General features: G+C 43.0%; 1 protein-coding gene across 3 annotated transcripts in view; it reads right to left on the reverse strand.

Annotated features, from left to right (window-relative positions):
• CALCOCO1 (calcium binding and coiled-coil domain 1) overlaps positions 1-12,818 on the reverse strand; it is a 184,061-nt gene that overhangs the window by 59,624 nt on the left and 111,619 nt on the right. For all 3 annotated transcript variants that reach the window (XM_073613610.1, XM_073613609.1, XM_073613607.1), the window contains 2 exons: positions 10,659-10,784; positions 9,862-9,957 (listed from right to left, as the gene is read on the reverse strand). In XM_073613610.1, coding sequence (XP_073469711.1) covers positions 9,862-9,957; positions 10,659-10,784 — 222 coding nt within the window. The remainder of the gene's footprint in view (positions 1-9,861; positions 9,958-10,658; positions 10,785-12,818) is intronic.

Here is a 12,818-nt window from a genome sequence, read left to right on the forward strand (position 1 = left end):
CCGTGCACCCCGGCCAGGACTGAAGGAGAACATTAATCAGAGAAGCAGCCAAGAGGCCCATGGTAACTCTGGAGGAGTTGCAGAGATCCACAGCCCAGGTGGGAAAATCTGTCCACAGGACAACTATTAGTCGTGCACTCTGGCATTTATGGAAGAGTGGCTAAACAAAAAAAAAACTTTGTTGAAAGAAAGCCATAAGAAGTCCCGTTTTCAGTTAGCAAGAAGTCATGTGGGGGACACAGCAAAAATGTGGAAGAAGGTGCTCTGCTCAGATGAGACCAAAATTGAACTTTTTGGCCTAAAACCAAAACGCTATGTGTGGCGGAAAAAAAACACAGCACATCAACCTGAACACACCTTGAAACATGGTGGCGGCAGCATCATGTTGTGGGGATGCTTTTCTTCGGCAGGGACAGGGAAGCTGGTCAGAGTTGATGGGAAGATAGATGGAGCCAAATACATTGCAATCTTATGCCCTGTACACACGATAGGATTTTCACGATGGAAAATGTGTGATAGGACCTTGTTGTCGGAAATTCCAACCGTGTGTAGGCTCCATCACACATTTTCCATAGGAATTCCCGACACACAAAGTTTGAGAGCTTGCTATAAAGTTTTCCGACAACAAAATCCGTTGTTGGAAATTCCGATCGTGTGTACACAAATCCAACACACAAAGTGCCACGCATGCTCAGAATAAATTAAGAGACGAAAGCTAATGGCTACTGCCCCGTTTATAGTCCCGACGTACGTGTTTTATGTCACCACGTTCAGAACGATCAGATTTTCCAACAACTTTGTGTGACCGTGTGTATGCAAAACAAGTTTGAGCCAACATCCGTCGGAAAAAATCCATGGATTTTGTTGTCGGAATGTCCGATCGTGTGTACAGGGCATTAGAAGAAAACCTGTTAGAGTCTGCAAAAGACTTATGACTGGGGCAGAGGTTCACCTTCCAGAAGGACAACAAGGCTAAACATACAGCCAGAGCTACAATGGAATAGTTTAGATCAAAGCATATAAATGTGTTAGAATAGCCCAAAGTCCAGACCAAAATCCATATGGCAAGGCATGAAATGTGCTGTTCACAGATGCTCTCCATTCAATCTGACAGAGCTTGAGCTATTTTGCAAAAAAAGAATGGGCAAAAATGTCACTCTCTAGATGTGCAAAGCTGATAAGAGACATCCCCAAAAAGACTTGCAGCTGTAATTGCAGCGAAAGGGGGTCCTACAAGGTATTGACTCAGGGAGGATGAATAGAAATGCAAGTCATACTTTTACCATATTTATTTGTAAAAAATCTTGAAAACCATCATATTCATCATAGTTACATAGTTGGTGAGTAGGGATGAGCTTCGAGTTCGAGTCGAACTCATGTTCGACTCGAACATCGGCTGTTCGCAAGTTCGCCGAACAGCGAACAATTTGGGGTGTTCGCGGCAAATTTGAATGCTGCGGAACACCCTTTAAAAGTCTATGGGAGAAATCAAAGCAAAAGTGCTAATTTTAAAGGCTTATATGCATGGTATTGTCATAAAAAGTGTTTGGGGACCCGGGTCCTGCCCCAGGGGACATGTATCAATGCAAAAAAAAAGTTTTAAAAAACGTCCGTTTTTTCGGGAGCAGTGATTTTAATAATGCTTAAAGTGAAACAATAAAAGTGTAATATCCCTTTAAATTTCATAGCTGGGGGGTGTCTATAGTATGCCTGTAAAGGGGCGCATGTTTCCCGTGTTTAGAACAGTCTGACAGCAAAATGACATTTCAAAGGAAAAAAAGTCATTTAAAACTACTCGCGGCTATTAATGCATTGCCAGTCCGACAATACACATAGAAGTTCATTGATAAAAACGGAATGGGAATTCCCCACAGGGGAACCCCGAACCAAAATTAAACAAAAAAAAAAATGACGTGGGGGTCCCCCTAAATTCCATACCAGGCCCTTCAGGTCTGGTATGGATATTAAGGGGAACCCCGCACCAAAATTAAAAAAAAAAACGGTGTGGGGTCCCCCCAAAAATCCATACCAGACCCTTATCCGAGCATGCAACCTGGCAGGCTGCAGGAAAAGAGGGGGGGGACGAGAGAGCGCCCCCGTCTCCTGAACCATACCAGGCTACATGCCCTCAACATTGGGAGGGTGCTTTGGGGTAGCCCCCCAAAACACCTTGTCCCCATGTTGATGAGGACAAGGGCCTCATCCCCACAACCCTGGCCGGTGATTGTGGGGGGTCTGCGGGCGGGGTGGCTTATCGGAATCTTTAATAAGGGGACCCCCAGATCCTGGCCCTCCTCCCTGTGTGAAATGGTAAGGGGGTACCTACCATTTCACTAAAAAACTGTCAAAAATGTTAAAAATGACAAGAGACAGTTTTTGACAATTCCTTTATTTAAATGTCTTCCTTCATCTTCTTCTGGTTCTTCCTCCGGTGTTCTCGTCCAGCATCTCCTCCGCGGCGTCTTCTTCCCTTCTTCTCCTCGGGCCGCTCCGCAACCATGGCATGGAGGGAGGCTCCCGCTCTTCTCTTCTTCATCTTCTTCTCTTCTTCATCTTCTTCTCTTCTTCATCTTCTTATTCTTCTCCGGGCCGCAGCGCATCCATGGTGGCAGGGAGGGAGGCTCCCGCTGTGTGACGCTTCTCTTCTGACGCATGGGGACATGACGGGACTTCCCTGTTGCATTCCCCGTGACGCCACAGGGAAGTCCTGTCAAGTCACCGTGCGTCAGAGGGGGGCGGGGTCACCGGGTGGCCCCCCCGTTATTTAAGAACCGTCAGAAGAGGAGAAGCGTCACACAGCGGGAGCCTCCCTCCATGCCACCATGGATGCGGAGCGGCCCGGAGAAGAAGATGAAGAAGAGAAGAAGATGAAGAAGATGAAGAGAAGAAGATGAATAGAAGAGCGGGAGCCTCCCTCCATGCCATGGATGCGGAGCGGCCTGAGGAGAAGGGAAGAAGACGCCGCGGAGGAGATGCTGGACGAGAACACCGGAGGAAGAACCAGAAGAGCCAGAAGAACCAGAAGAAGAAGAAGATGGAGGAAGAAACCGAAGGAAGATAGAAGATAGAAGAAAGAAGAAAGAAGAAGCATTTAAATAAAGGAATTGTCAAAAACTGTCTCTTGTCATTTTTAACATTGACAGTTTTTTAGTGAAATGATAGGGGTACTTTTGTACCCCCTTACCATTTCACACAGGGGGGCGGGCCGGGATCTGGGGGTCCTCTTGTTAAAGGGGGCTTCCAGATTCCGATAAGCCCCCCGCCCGCAGACCCCCACAACCACCGGCCAGGGTTGTGGGGATGAGGCCCTTGTCCTCATCAACATGGGGACAAGGTGTTTTGGGGGGCTACCCCAAAGCACCCTCCCAATGTTGAGGGCATGTGGCCTGGTACAGTTCAGGGGGGGGCGCTCTCTCATCCCCCCTCTTTTCCTGCGGCCTGCCAGGTTGCGTGCTCGGATAAGGGTCTGGTATGGATGTTTGGGGGGACCCCACGCCGATTTTTTTAAAAAATTTTGGCGCGGGGTTCCCCTTAATATCCATACCAGACCTGAAGGGCCTGGTATGGAATTTAGGGGGATCCCCCACGTCATTTTTTTTTTTTTTTAATTTCGGTTCGGGGTACCCCTGTGGGGAATTCCCATGCCGTTTTTATCAATGAACTTCTATGTGTATTGTCGGTCCGGCAATGCATTAATAGCCGCGAGTAGTTTAAATGACTTTTTTTCCTTTGAAATGTCATTTTGCTGTCAGACTGTTCTAAACACGGGAATAATGCGCCCCTTTACAGGCATACTATAGACACCCCCCAGGTATGAAATTTAAAGGGATATTACACTTATTGTTTCACTTTAAGAATTATTAAAATCACTGCTCCCGAAAAAACGGCCGTTTTAAAACTTTTTTTTGCATTGATCCATGTCCCCTGGGGCAGGACCCCAAACACTTTATGACAATAACTTGCATATAAGCCTTTAAAATTAGCACTTTTGATTATTCATGTTCGTGTCCCATAGACTTTACCAGTGTTCGCACAAATTTTTTTCCTGTTTGCATGTTCTGGTGCGAACCGGACAGGGGGGTGTTCGGCTCATCCCTATTGGCGAGGTTGAAAAAAGACACAAGTCCAACCTATGTGTGTGATTATATGTCAATACACTGTATATCCCTGTATGTTGTGGTCGTTCAGGTGCTTATCTAAGCATTTTTTGAAACCATCAATGCTCCCCACTGAAACCACCACGTTTGGAAGGGAATTCCACATGCTTGACGCTCCTACAGTAAAGAACCCTCTACGCAGTTTAAGGTTAAACCTCTTTTCTTCTCATTTTAATGAGTTGCCACGTGTTTTATTAAAGTTTTTTCCCTATTGTGGGGTCACAATAGGGATATGAAATCATATCCCCTCTCAAGCGTCTCTTCTCCAGAGAAAATAAGTGCTCGTAACCCTTCTTCATAACTAATGTCCTCCAGTCCCTTTATTAGTTTTGTTGCCCTTCTCTGTACTCGCTCCATTTTCAGCACATCCTTCCTGAGGACTGGTGCCCAGAACTGGGCAGCATACTCCAGGTGAGGCTGGACCACAGACTTGTAGAGTGGGAGAATTATCACTTTATCTCTTGAGTTAATCCCCTTTTTAATGCATGCCAATATTCTGTTTGCTTTGTTAGCAGCAGATTGACATTGCATGCCATTGCTGAGCCTATCATCTACTAGGACCCCCAGGTCCCTTTTCAATCTTTGATTCCCCCAGAGGTTCTCCCCCCAGTGAGTAGATTGCATTCATATTGCCAACCAAATGTATTATTTTACATTTTTCCACATTAAACCTCATTTGCCATGTAGTTGCCCACCCCATTAATTTGTTCAGATTTACTTGCAAGGTTTCCACATTCTGTGGCCTTGCTTAGCTTAGTATCGTCCGCTAATACAGGGATTGAACTGTTTACCCCATCCTCCAGGTCATTTATGAACAAATTAAAATATGATTGGTCCCACAACAGAACCCTAGGGGACCCCATTTTCCACCCCTGATCATTCAGAGTACTCCCCATTTATCACTACCCTCTGAACTCAACCTAGTAGTCAGTTTTCATCCATGTGCTCACCCTATGGTCCATGCCAACGGATCTTACTTAGTACAGTAAACGTTTATGGGGAACTGTCTGAAATGCTTTTGCAAAATCCAGATACACCACATCTACGGGCCTCCCTTTATCTAGATGGCAGCTCACCTCCTCATAGAAGGTTAATAGACTGATTTGGCAAAAAAAATTCTTCATGAATCCATGCTGATTACTGCTAATGATACCAGTCCCTTATCATCCCCTCCAAGAGCTTGCATACTAATGATGTTAGGCTAATGCTGTAATTCCCAGGGATGTATTTTGGCCCTTTTTTAAATATTGGTGCTACATTGGCTTTTCTTCAATCAGCTGCTACCATTCCAGACAGTAGACTGTCAGTAAAAATTAGGAACAATGGTCTGGTAATTACTTGACTGAGTTCCTTAAGGACCCTCGGGTGCAAGCCATCTGGTCCCGGTGACTTAATAATGTTACATTTTTCAAGTCTATTTCTAATTCTGTCCTCTGTTATCCATGAGGGTGCTTCCTGTGATGTGTCATGAGGATAAACACTGCAGTTTTGGTTACTGAAGCTCCCCAATTCCCTCATAAAGACTGAGGAGAAGAATAAATTATAATTTTCCTTCCACTTCACAATTATGTGCCACTTTGTGTTGGTCTATCACATTTTGGTTGTAACATGACAAAATGTGGAAAATTTCAAGGGGTATGAATACTTTAAGGTTATATATACACACATATATACATATACATATACACAGACACACATATACAGTGGGGACGGAAAGTATTCAGACCTCCTTAAATTTTTCACTCTTTGTTATATTGCAGCCATTTGCTAAAATGTAAGTTCATTTTTTCCTCATTAATGTACACAGCACCCCATATTGACAGAAAAACACAGAATTGTTGACAGTTTTGCAGATTTATTAAAAAAGAAAAACTGAAATATCACATGGTCCTAAGTATTCAGACCCTTTGCTCAGTATTTAGTAGAAGCACCCTTTTTATCTAATACAGGCATGAGTCTTTTTGGGAAAGATGCAACAAATTTTTCACACCTGGATTTGGGGATCCTCTGCCATTCCTCCTTGCAGATCCTCTCCAGTTCTGTCAGGCTGGATGGTAAACATTGGTGGACAGCCATTTTTAGGTCTCTCCAGAGATGCTCAATTGGGTTTAAGTCAGGGCTCTGGCTGGGCCATTCAAGAACAGTCAAAGAGTTGTTGTGAAGCCACTCCATTATTTTAGCTGTGTGCTTAGGGTCATTGTCTTGTCGGAAGGTAAACCTTCGGCCCAGTCTGAGGTCCAGAGCACTCTGGAGAAGGTTTTCATCCAGGATATCCCTGTACTTGGCCGCATTCATCTTTCCCTCGATTGCAACCAGTCATCCTGTCCCTGCAGCTGAAAAACACCCCCACAGCATGATGCTGCCACCACCATGCTTCACTGTTGGGACTGTATTGTACAGGTGATGAGCAGTGCCTGGTTTTCTCTACACATACCGCTTAGAATTAAGGCCAAAAAGTTCTATCTTGGCCTCATCAGTCCAGAGAATCTTATTTCTCACCATCTTGGAGTCCTTCAGGTGTTTTTTTTAGCAAACTCCATGCAGGTTTTCATGTGTCTTGCAATGAGGAGAGGCTTCCGTCGGGCCACTCTGCCATAAAGCCCCGACTGGTGGAGGGCTGCAGTTATGGTTGACTTTCTACAACTTTCTCCCATCGCCCGACTGCATCTCTGGAGCTCAGCCACAGTGATCTTTGGGTTCTTCTTTACCTCTCTCGCCAAGGCTCTTCTCCCCCGATAGCTCAGTTTGGCCAGACGGCCAGCTCTAGGAAGGATTCTGGTCGTCCCAAACGTCTTCCATTTAAGGATTATGGAGGCCACTGTGCTCTTAGGAACCGCAAGTGCAGCAGAAATGTTTTTGTAACCTTGGCCAGATCTGTGCCTTGCCACAATTCTGTCTCTGAGCTCTTCAGGCAGTTCCTTTGACCTCTTGATTCGCATTTGCTCTGACATGCACTGTGAGATGTAAGGTCTTATATAGACAGGTGTGTGGCTTTCCTAATCAAGTCCAATCAGTATAATCAAACACAGCTGGACTCAAATGAAAGTATAGAACCATCTCAAGGATGATCAGAAGGAATGGACAGAACCTAAGTTAAATATATGAGTGTCACAGCAAAGGGTCTGAATACTTAGGACCATGTGATATTTCAGTTTTTCTTTTTTAATGTCAACAATTCTGTGTTTTTCTGTCAATATGGGGTGCTGTGTTGTACATTAATGAGGAAAAAAAATGAACTTAAATGATTTTAGCAAATGGCTGCAATATAACAAAGTGTGAAAAATTTAAGGGGGTCTGAATACTTTCCATCCCCACTGTAAATATATATATATACATATACATATACATATACACACATATACACACACATACACAATATCTCACAAAACTGAGCACACCCCTTACATGCACCTATTTGGGAATTGGGGTTCTATATACGCTTCGGGATCTTTGATTTGACAGCTAGGTCCGATTGGCTGTACCCCGTGCAGGCATAGACGCTCTCCTATAAGCTAACGTAGTGTGTAGCATGGTGGCACCATCACTGAGGACGTCTGACGAAACGCGTACAACGGCGCCAAGCACACTACGTCACTTCTGGGTACTCGAGCTGGTGGAACGCAGTTGGAGCGCAGCGGAGCGCTGCTGTCCCCACCTCAGGTTTATTTTTAGATTTTGTGTTGCAGCCTGCTCACCGCTGTCTAGAAGCTGGCTGCATACCCTTATGTAATTTGGAATGTTTTTTTGCTGATTTTATCCATTTTTTACTTGAAATAAATGAACGTACTTCTATTTTATTACACTATGGGAGTCTATTTTTTTCTCCCATGAGGGGTTTATTAAGGATCATGCCCAATCTACCTGGAGTCAGAGGAATGCTTTGGGAACAGCCACAGCAGATACCGTGATGAACTGGTCGTATTGATTATATCCACATGTGTATTACCCCTGTTGGGGTGATTGGATCCGGTGAGTGGGGTACCTTGAGGGGGAGCACAAAAGTCACCTGAAGATACTGCGAGCACTCAAGTCACCTATAGGTTTCTGCCATACACCTGAGCATCACCAGACTTATACCTTATATGAACTGCTATTTATTCATCTATATGGGGACTGATTCCTGATCATGTATACGGGTGTATATATGCCTCTGAAGTGTGTTTTCACCCTTTCGGACTCTGTCACATCCCCATAACATGGTTATTGTGTCCGTGATCCTCTAATACATATTTCTTGGATGTGTTTCACTTGCTTTTATTACTACTCTGGTAGCTGGATGCAATATTATTAGATTGTCACTTGTATTTGTTGCACTGTGTATATCACTTTTCATGCACTTGTGGTATGTAGTTGCTAGGACGTACATGCTACTTATTTATTTTACAGGCTTGCACATATACATATATTAGGCACTTTCAGACCGACCGTGCCTTGTAGGTACCACACTAGGGGCTACCTTGCACTGTAGTTCACTTAGGCCCCTTTCACACTGGGGCGGTGGGGGCGTCGGCGGTAAAACAGCGATATTTTTAGCGCTGTTTTACCGTAGTTTTTGCGGCTGTATTCGGCCGCTAGCGGTGCGGTTTTAACCCCCGCTGACGGCCGAAAAAGGGTTGAATCCACTCGTACAGCGTGGCTATAGCCGCGGTATTACCGTGGTATAGCCGCGCTGTCCCATTGATTTCAATGGGCAGGAGCGGTTTAGGAGCGGTGAATACACCGCTCCTTCACCGCTCCAAAGAAGCGGTTGGCAGGACTTTTTTTACCGTCCTGCCAGCGCACCGCTTCAGTGTGAAAGCCCTTGGGCTTTCACACTAAACAAACAGCGGAGGCTGTTTAGGGGCGGTTTGCAGGTGGTATTTTTAGCGCAATACAGCCTGCAAACTGCCCCAGTGTGAAAGGGGCCTTACACGTTTTATAGGGTGTATGTCTTCTATCACCACACCCATACACACGTCACAGGAATAACTATACATGAGGCACTGAAATTTTATCCCAGGCTGGGGTTTTAGGAGCTGTGCACTGGTGAGGCCTACACATCCACGGTGCAGTCCTCTCAATGCCCCCACATACATCTGTGTGCCCTTGGCTATTAGGTAGCACCACATACCCCATCTATTTGTTTGTTTTTTTCACCCCTTACATTTTTGTAAATATTTTATTATATCTTTTAATGTGACAACACTGAAGAAAAGACACTTTGCTACAATATAAAGTAGTGAGTGTACAGCTTGCATAAGTGTAAATTTGCTGTCCCCTCAAAATAACTCATTCTGATTATATATGTGTCTTCTTATCCTACAAAGGAGTCCAAGTGTGATCCCAGTGCCAAGCCTAGGGTACTGATCTGGAAATTATGCTATTAGCTAAGGTAGCAGGTGCACAGTCAGAGACAAAAAAAAATTAAAATAGCAACAAATAAAACTCCTTAAGGAGAAAAAAAAAAAAGATATCCATCTTCGCAGGACAGTAGCAAAAAATTGAGGATAACTGTGAGCAGGAAGAGTTATATGAGGGTTTTAACAATTCTGTTTGCCAGTTTCCGATTCACCTAAAGGTAGCAACATATAACCTAGTCATCTAAGACTACGCCTGTTTCCTGTACTGACCAAACAGGTTTTATTTTAGGAATCAGCGTTAGCCACTTGTAGAAAAACAACAAGATATTCTTATACTGCACTCTATGGACTGACTTATTTCTTACCTGTTTTTCTTCTCTTAGTTGTTCCTTTTCCATCTGTGAAACTTTCAGAGCTGATTTTAACTCACTTAACTCTCGTCTGCTTTCTGATAACTGAACCTTTACAGATTCAAACACAAGGCAAATATAGAATTAAAAAAATAATACCAAGGAAACATAAAAAGGTATTTATAACGAGCTGGTGTGTCAATGTACAGTTATAAATTGTTCACAAACATAATATGATTTTTGTTGTTATTCTTCTATTTTGGTTTCTGGTCCTGGTCATTTGGGAGCCTGTGATTTTGTGATGTATTTTATTATTGGGCTGCAAAGCACATAATTATTGCTCCTTCCCAGAAACAGCAGGGAAGTTAGTAAGTTAGTATTTTTAACCACTTTTCTGCCAGGGCAGTTTTAAAATCTTCACACACATAGTAACACTTTTGTTGAAAATGATGTTAAACACCCACACAAATATATCAATTTTCTGAGAGAAGGGGAATTGCAGCTCTGAACCTGGAATAGACACAATACATTTGGTTTTGGGTTTCATTAATCACTCCTCTTACTCTGAATGTTGGGCCATGGGGGGGGGGAGTAGGATGTCAAGCTCCTGGCACTATAGAACTGCCTAGCTCACTTTTACTTAAAAACAGATCGCTGACTGAAAAAATCAATACCAAGCTCGTGGCTGCAGCAGCAGTTGTGAGCTTATTTAAACCCCTTGAACACCAGGATATTTATAAATGTACTTGATAGACAAGGGGTTAAAGGAGGTTAGCAATAGGATAGCATCTGATAGGACAGATGTCTTTTACCTGACAAGCATCTTTCTCCTGGTTTAGTTTACATTGAAGTTTCTGCCGTTGGCTCATCTCTTCTTGCAGGTTGCATTCCAAAGTCAGCTTTTCTGCTTTCAGATTCACAATCTGGTTTCTCTTGGCCTAAAATAAAATTAAAACCTTAAAGGAAAACTGTAAAAGTTCTTTGCTAGCAGAAGGGGAGGAGACGTTCCTTCTTTAAATTACACAGGTCTATTTTTGGTATGATTTTATTCAATTCGCCTCACCCATCCCATCCTAAATCATTTTATTCTTTCCCACATTTGTTTCCTTCTTTATTGTAAGCTGCTGCAGTACCTGCACATGAGAAGGCAAACACATGAGTTTTGTGCTCTTCCTGGACTCCTCCTTTAGGCTTGAAGCTCCAAAATGCTCAGGGAGGAGAAAAAAAAAAAAAGTTTCTCTATGGTGGTGATTCACATCTACACTTCAAGTTGCCTGAAGCCAAACACCTGAAGCTCCAAAATGTTTTGGAGATACTTTTGAAGCTTGAGTTGTACAGACTGATGTCTTGGTGAACCCTTTTTTTTTTTCTCCACTGAAGCATGTGATTTGTGCGTTTTTCTGCTCAAATGCAATAATAAAAAAAAGTAAATAATAGTAATGAATAATTAATACATAAAATTAATTAATTAACCCCTAGCCCCAAACCTAATCACAATATTCACAACACACACATTCCTAAAGATGGCTATTCAGTATTAGTGGGTGCTGCAGTGATCTGGGGTTTGGATCCGTAGATACTCAATGCGAAGAAATGTTACCAGCACACCAAGTATTCCTCAAATGGGTCCAAAGCTTTATTTCAAGGTCACAAGGTACATACAAAAGCTATGTTTCAGAGCCACACAGGGCCCCGTGCTCATTGGGACCTTCAATGATGCAGAAATGTTTCTGTACCCTTCCACAGATCTGTGCCTCTATACAATCCTGTCTCAGAGGTCTACAGACAATTCCTTGGACTTCATGGCTTGGTTTGTTTGACATGCACTAACTGTGGGACCTTATATAGACAGGTGTGTGCCTTTCCAAATCATGTCCAATCAACTGAATTTACCACAGGTCAACTCCAGTCAAGTCGTAGAAACATCTCAAGGATGATCAGTGGAAACAGGACGCACCCAAGCTCAATTTTGAGTGTATGAGTGATGGCAAAGGCTGTTAATACTAATGTACACGTGATTACTTCGTTTTTTATTTTTAATAGATTTGCAAAGATTTCAAACAAACTTCTTTCATGTTGTCATTATGGGGTATCATTTGTAGAATTTTGAGGAAAATAATGAATTTGGTCTGTTTGCTAGGCTTGGTGGGCTCTTTAGCCCATCGTCGAGCAACTAGGACCCTTGTTAGACTCCTATTATTCTACGCTAGGAAGGCGCTGCTCCTGAAATGGAAAACAACTGGAGGTGCCCACTCTGAACACCTTGAAATCGCTGATTAATTCAGCAGTACTGCTTTACAAAGCTGCCTACCTAGCCAGGTGCTGTCCAGCTAAGTTTGACTAAATTTGGTACGTTTGGTTAGAATCGGACATAACTAATGCCTTACAATAGGATCTGGAGTCTCGCGTTAGTCTTTCTTGATAGATTGTATTCTAGCTAGTGAAGAGTTATCACTATTTACTGAGCTGATCCTATAAAACACATCTTCTCCCTCAGTAGAACTCCTAGAAGTAGCTTATCTAAGTTATATTGCCCCCTAACTTACCTTCTTCCCTCCATTCCAAGAAACAAGCAGTTTGTACTATGGTATATATGACCTTGTTGGGTTGTTCTTGACTGTGTTTGTCTAAGCCGGGGTATGCGCAGAGGCTTTATATTGTACACATGAAAACTCAATAAAAAGTATTTAAAAGAAAATAATGAATTTAATCCATTTTGGAATAAGGCTGTAACATAACAAAATGTGGAAAAAGTGAAGCACCGTGAATACTTTCCGGATGCATTGTATTTTCTCAGAGTTATTTTTAACCACTTGAGTCCCAGAGCCATTTTTTTTAATTGCTGTGCACATATTTAAAAAAAAATGTTTTAGACCTGAAGATTTCTTAGAACCCCCAAACATCATATATTTTCTGACTGCAGGCACCCTAGAGAATAAAAGAATGGTAGTTCCATTTTTTCTGCCACACAA

Source organism: Aquarana catesbeiana, linkage group LG02, assembly GCF_042186555.1.
Source record: "Aquarana catesbeiana isolate 2022-GZ linkage group LG02, ASM4218655v1, whole genome shotgun sequence".
In the NCBI taxonomy this organism is placed as follows: domain Eukaryota; kingdom Metazoa; phylum Chordata; class Amphibia; order Anura; family Ranidae; genus Aquarana; species Aquarana catesbeiana.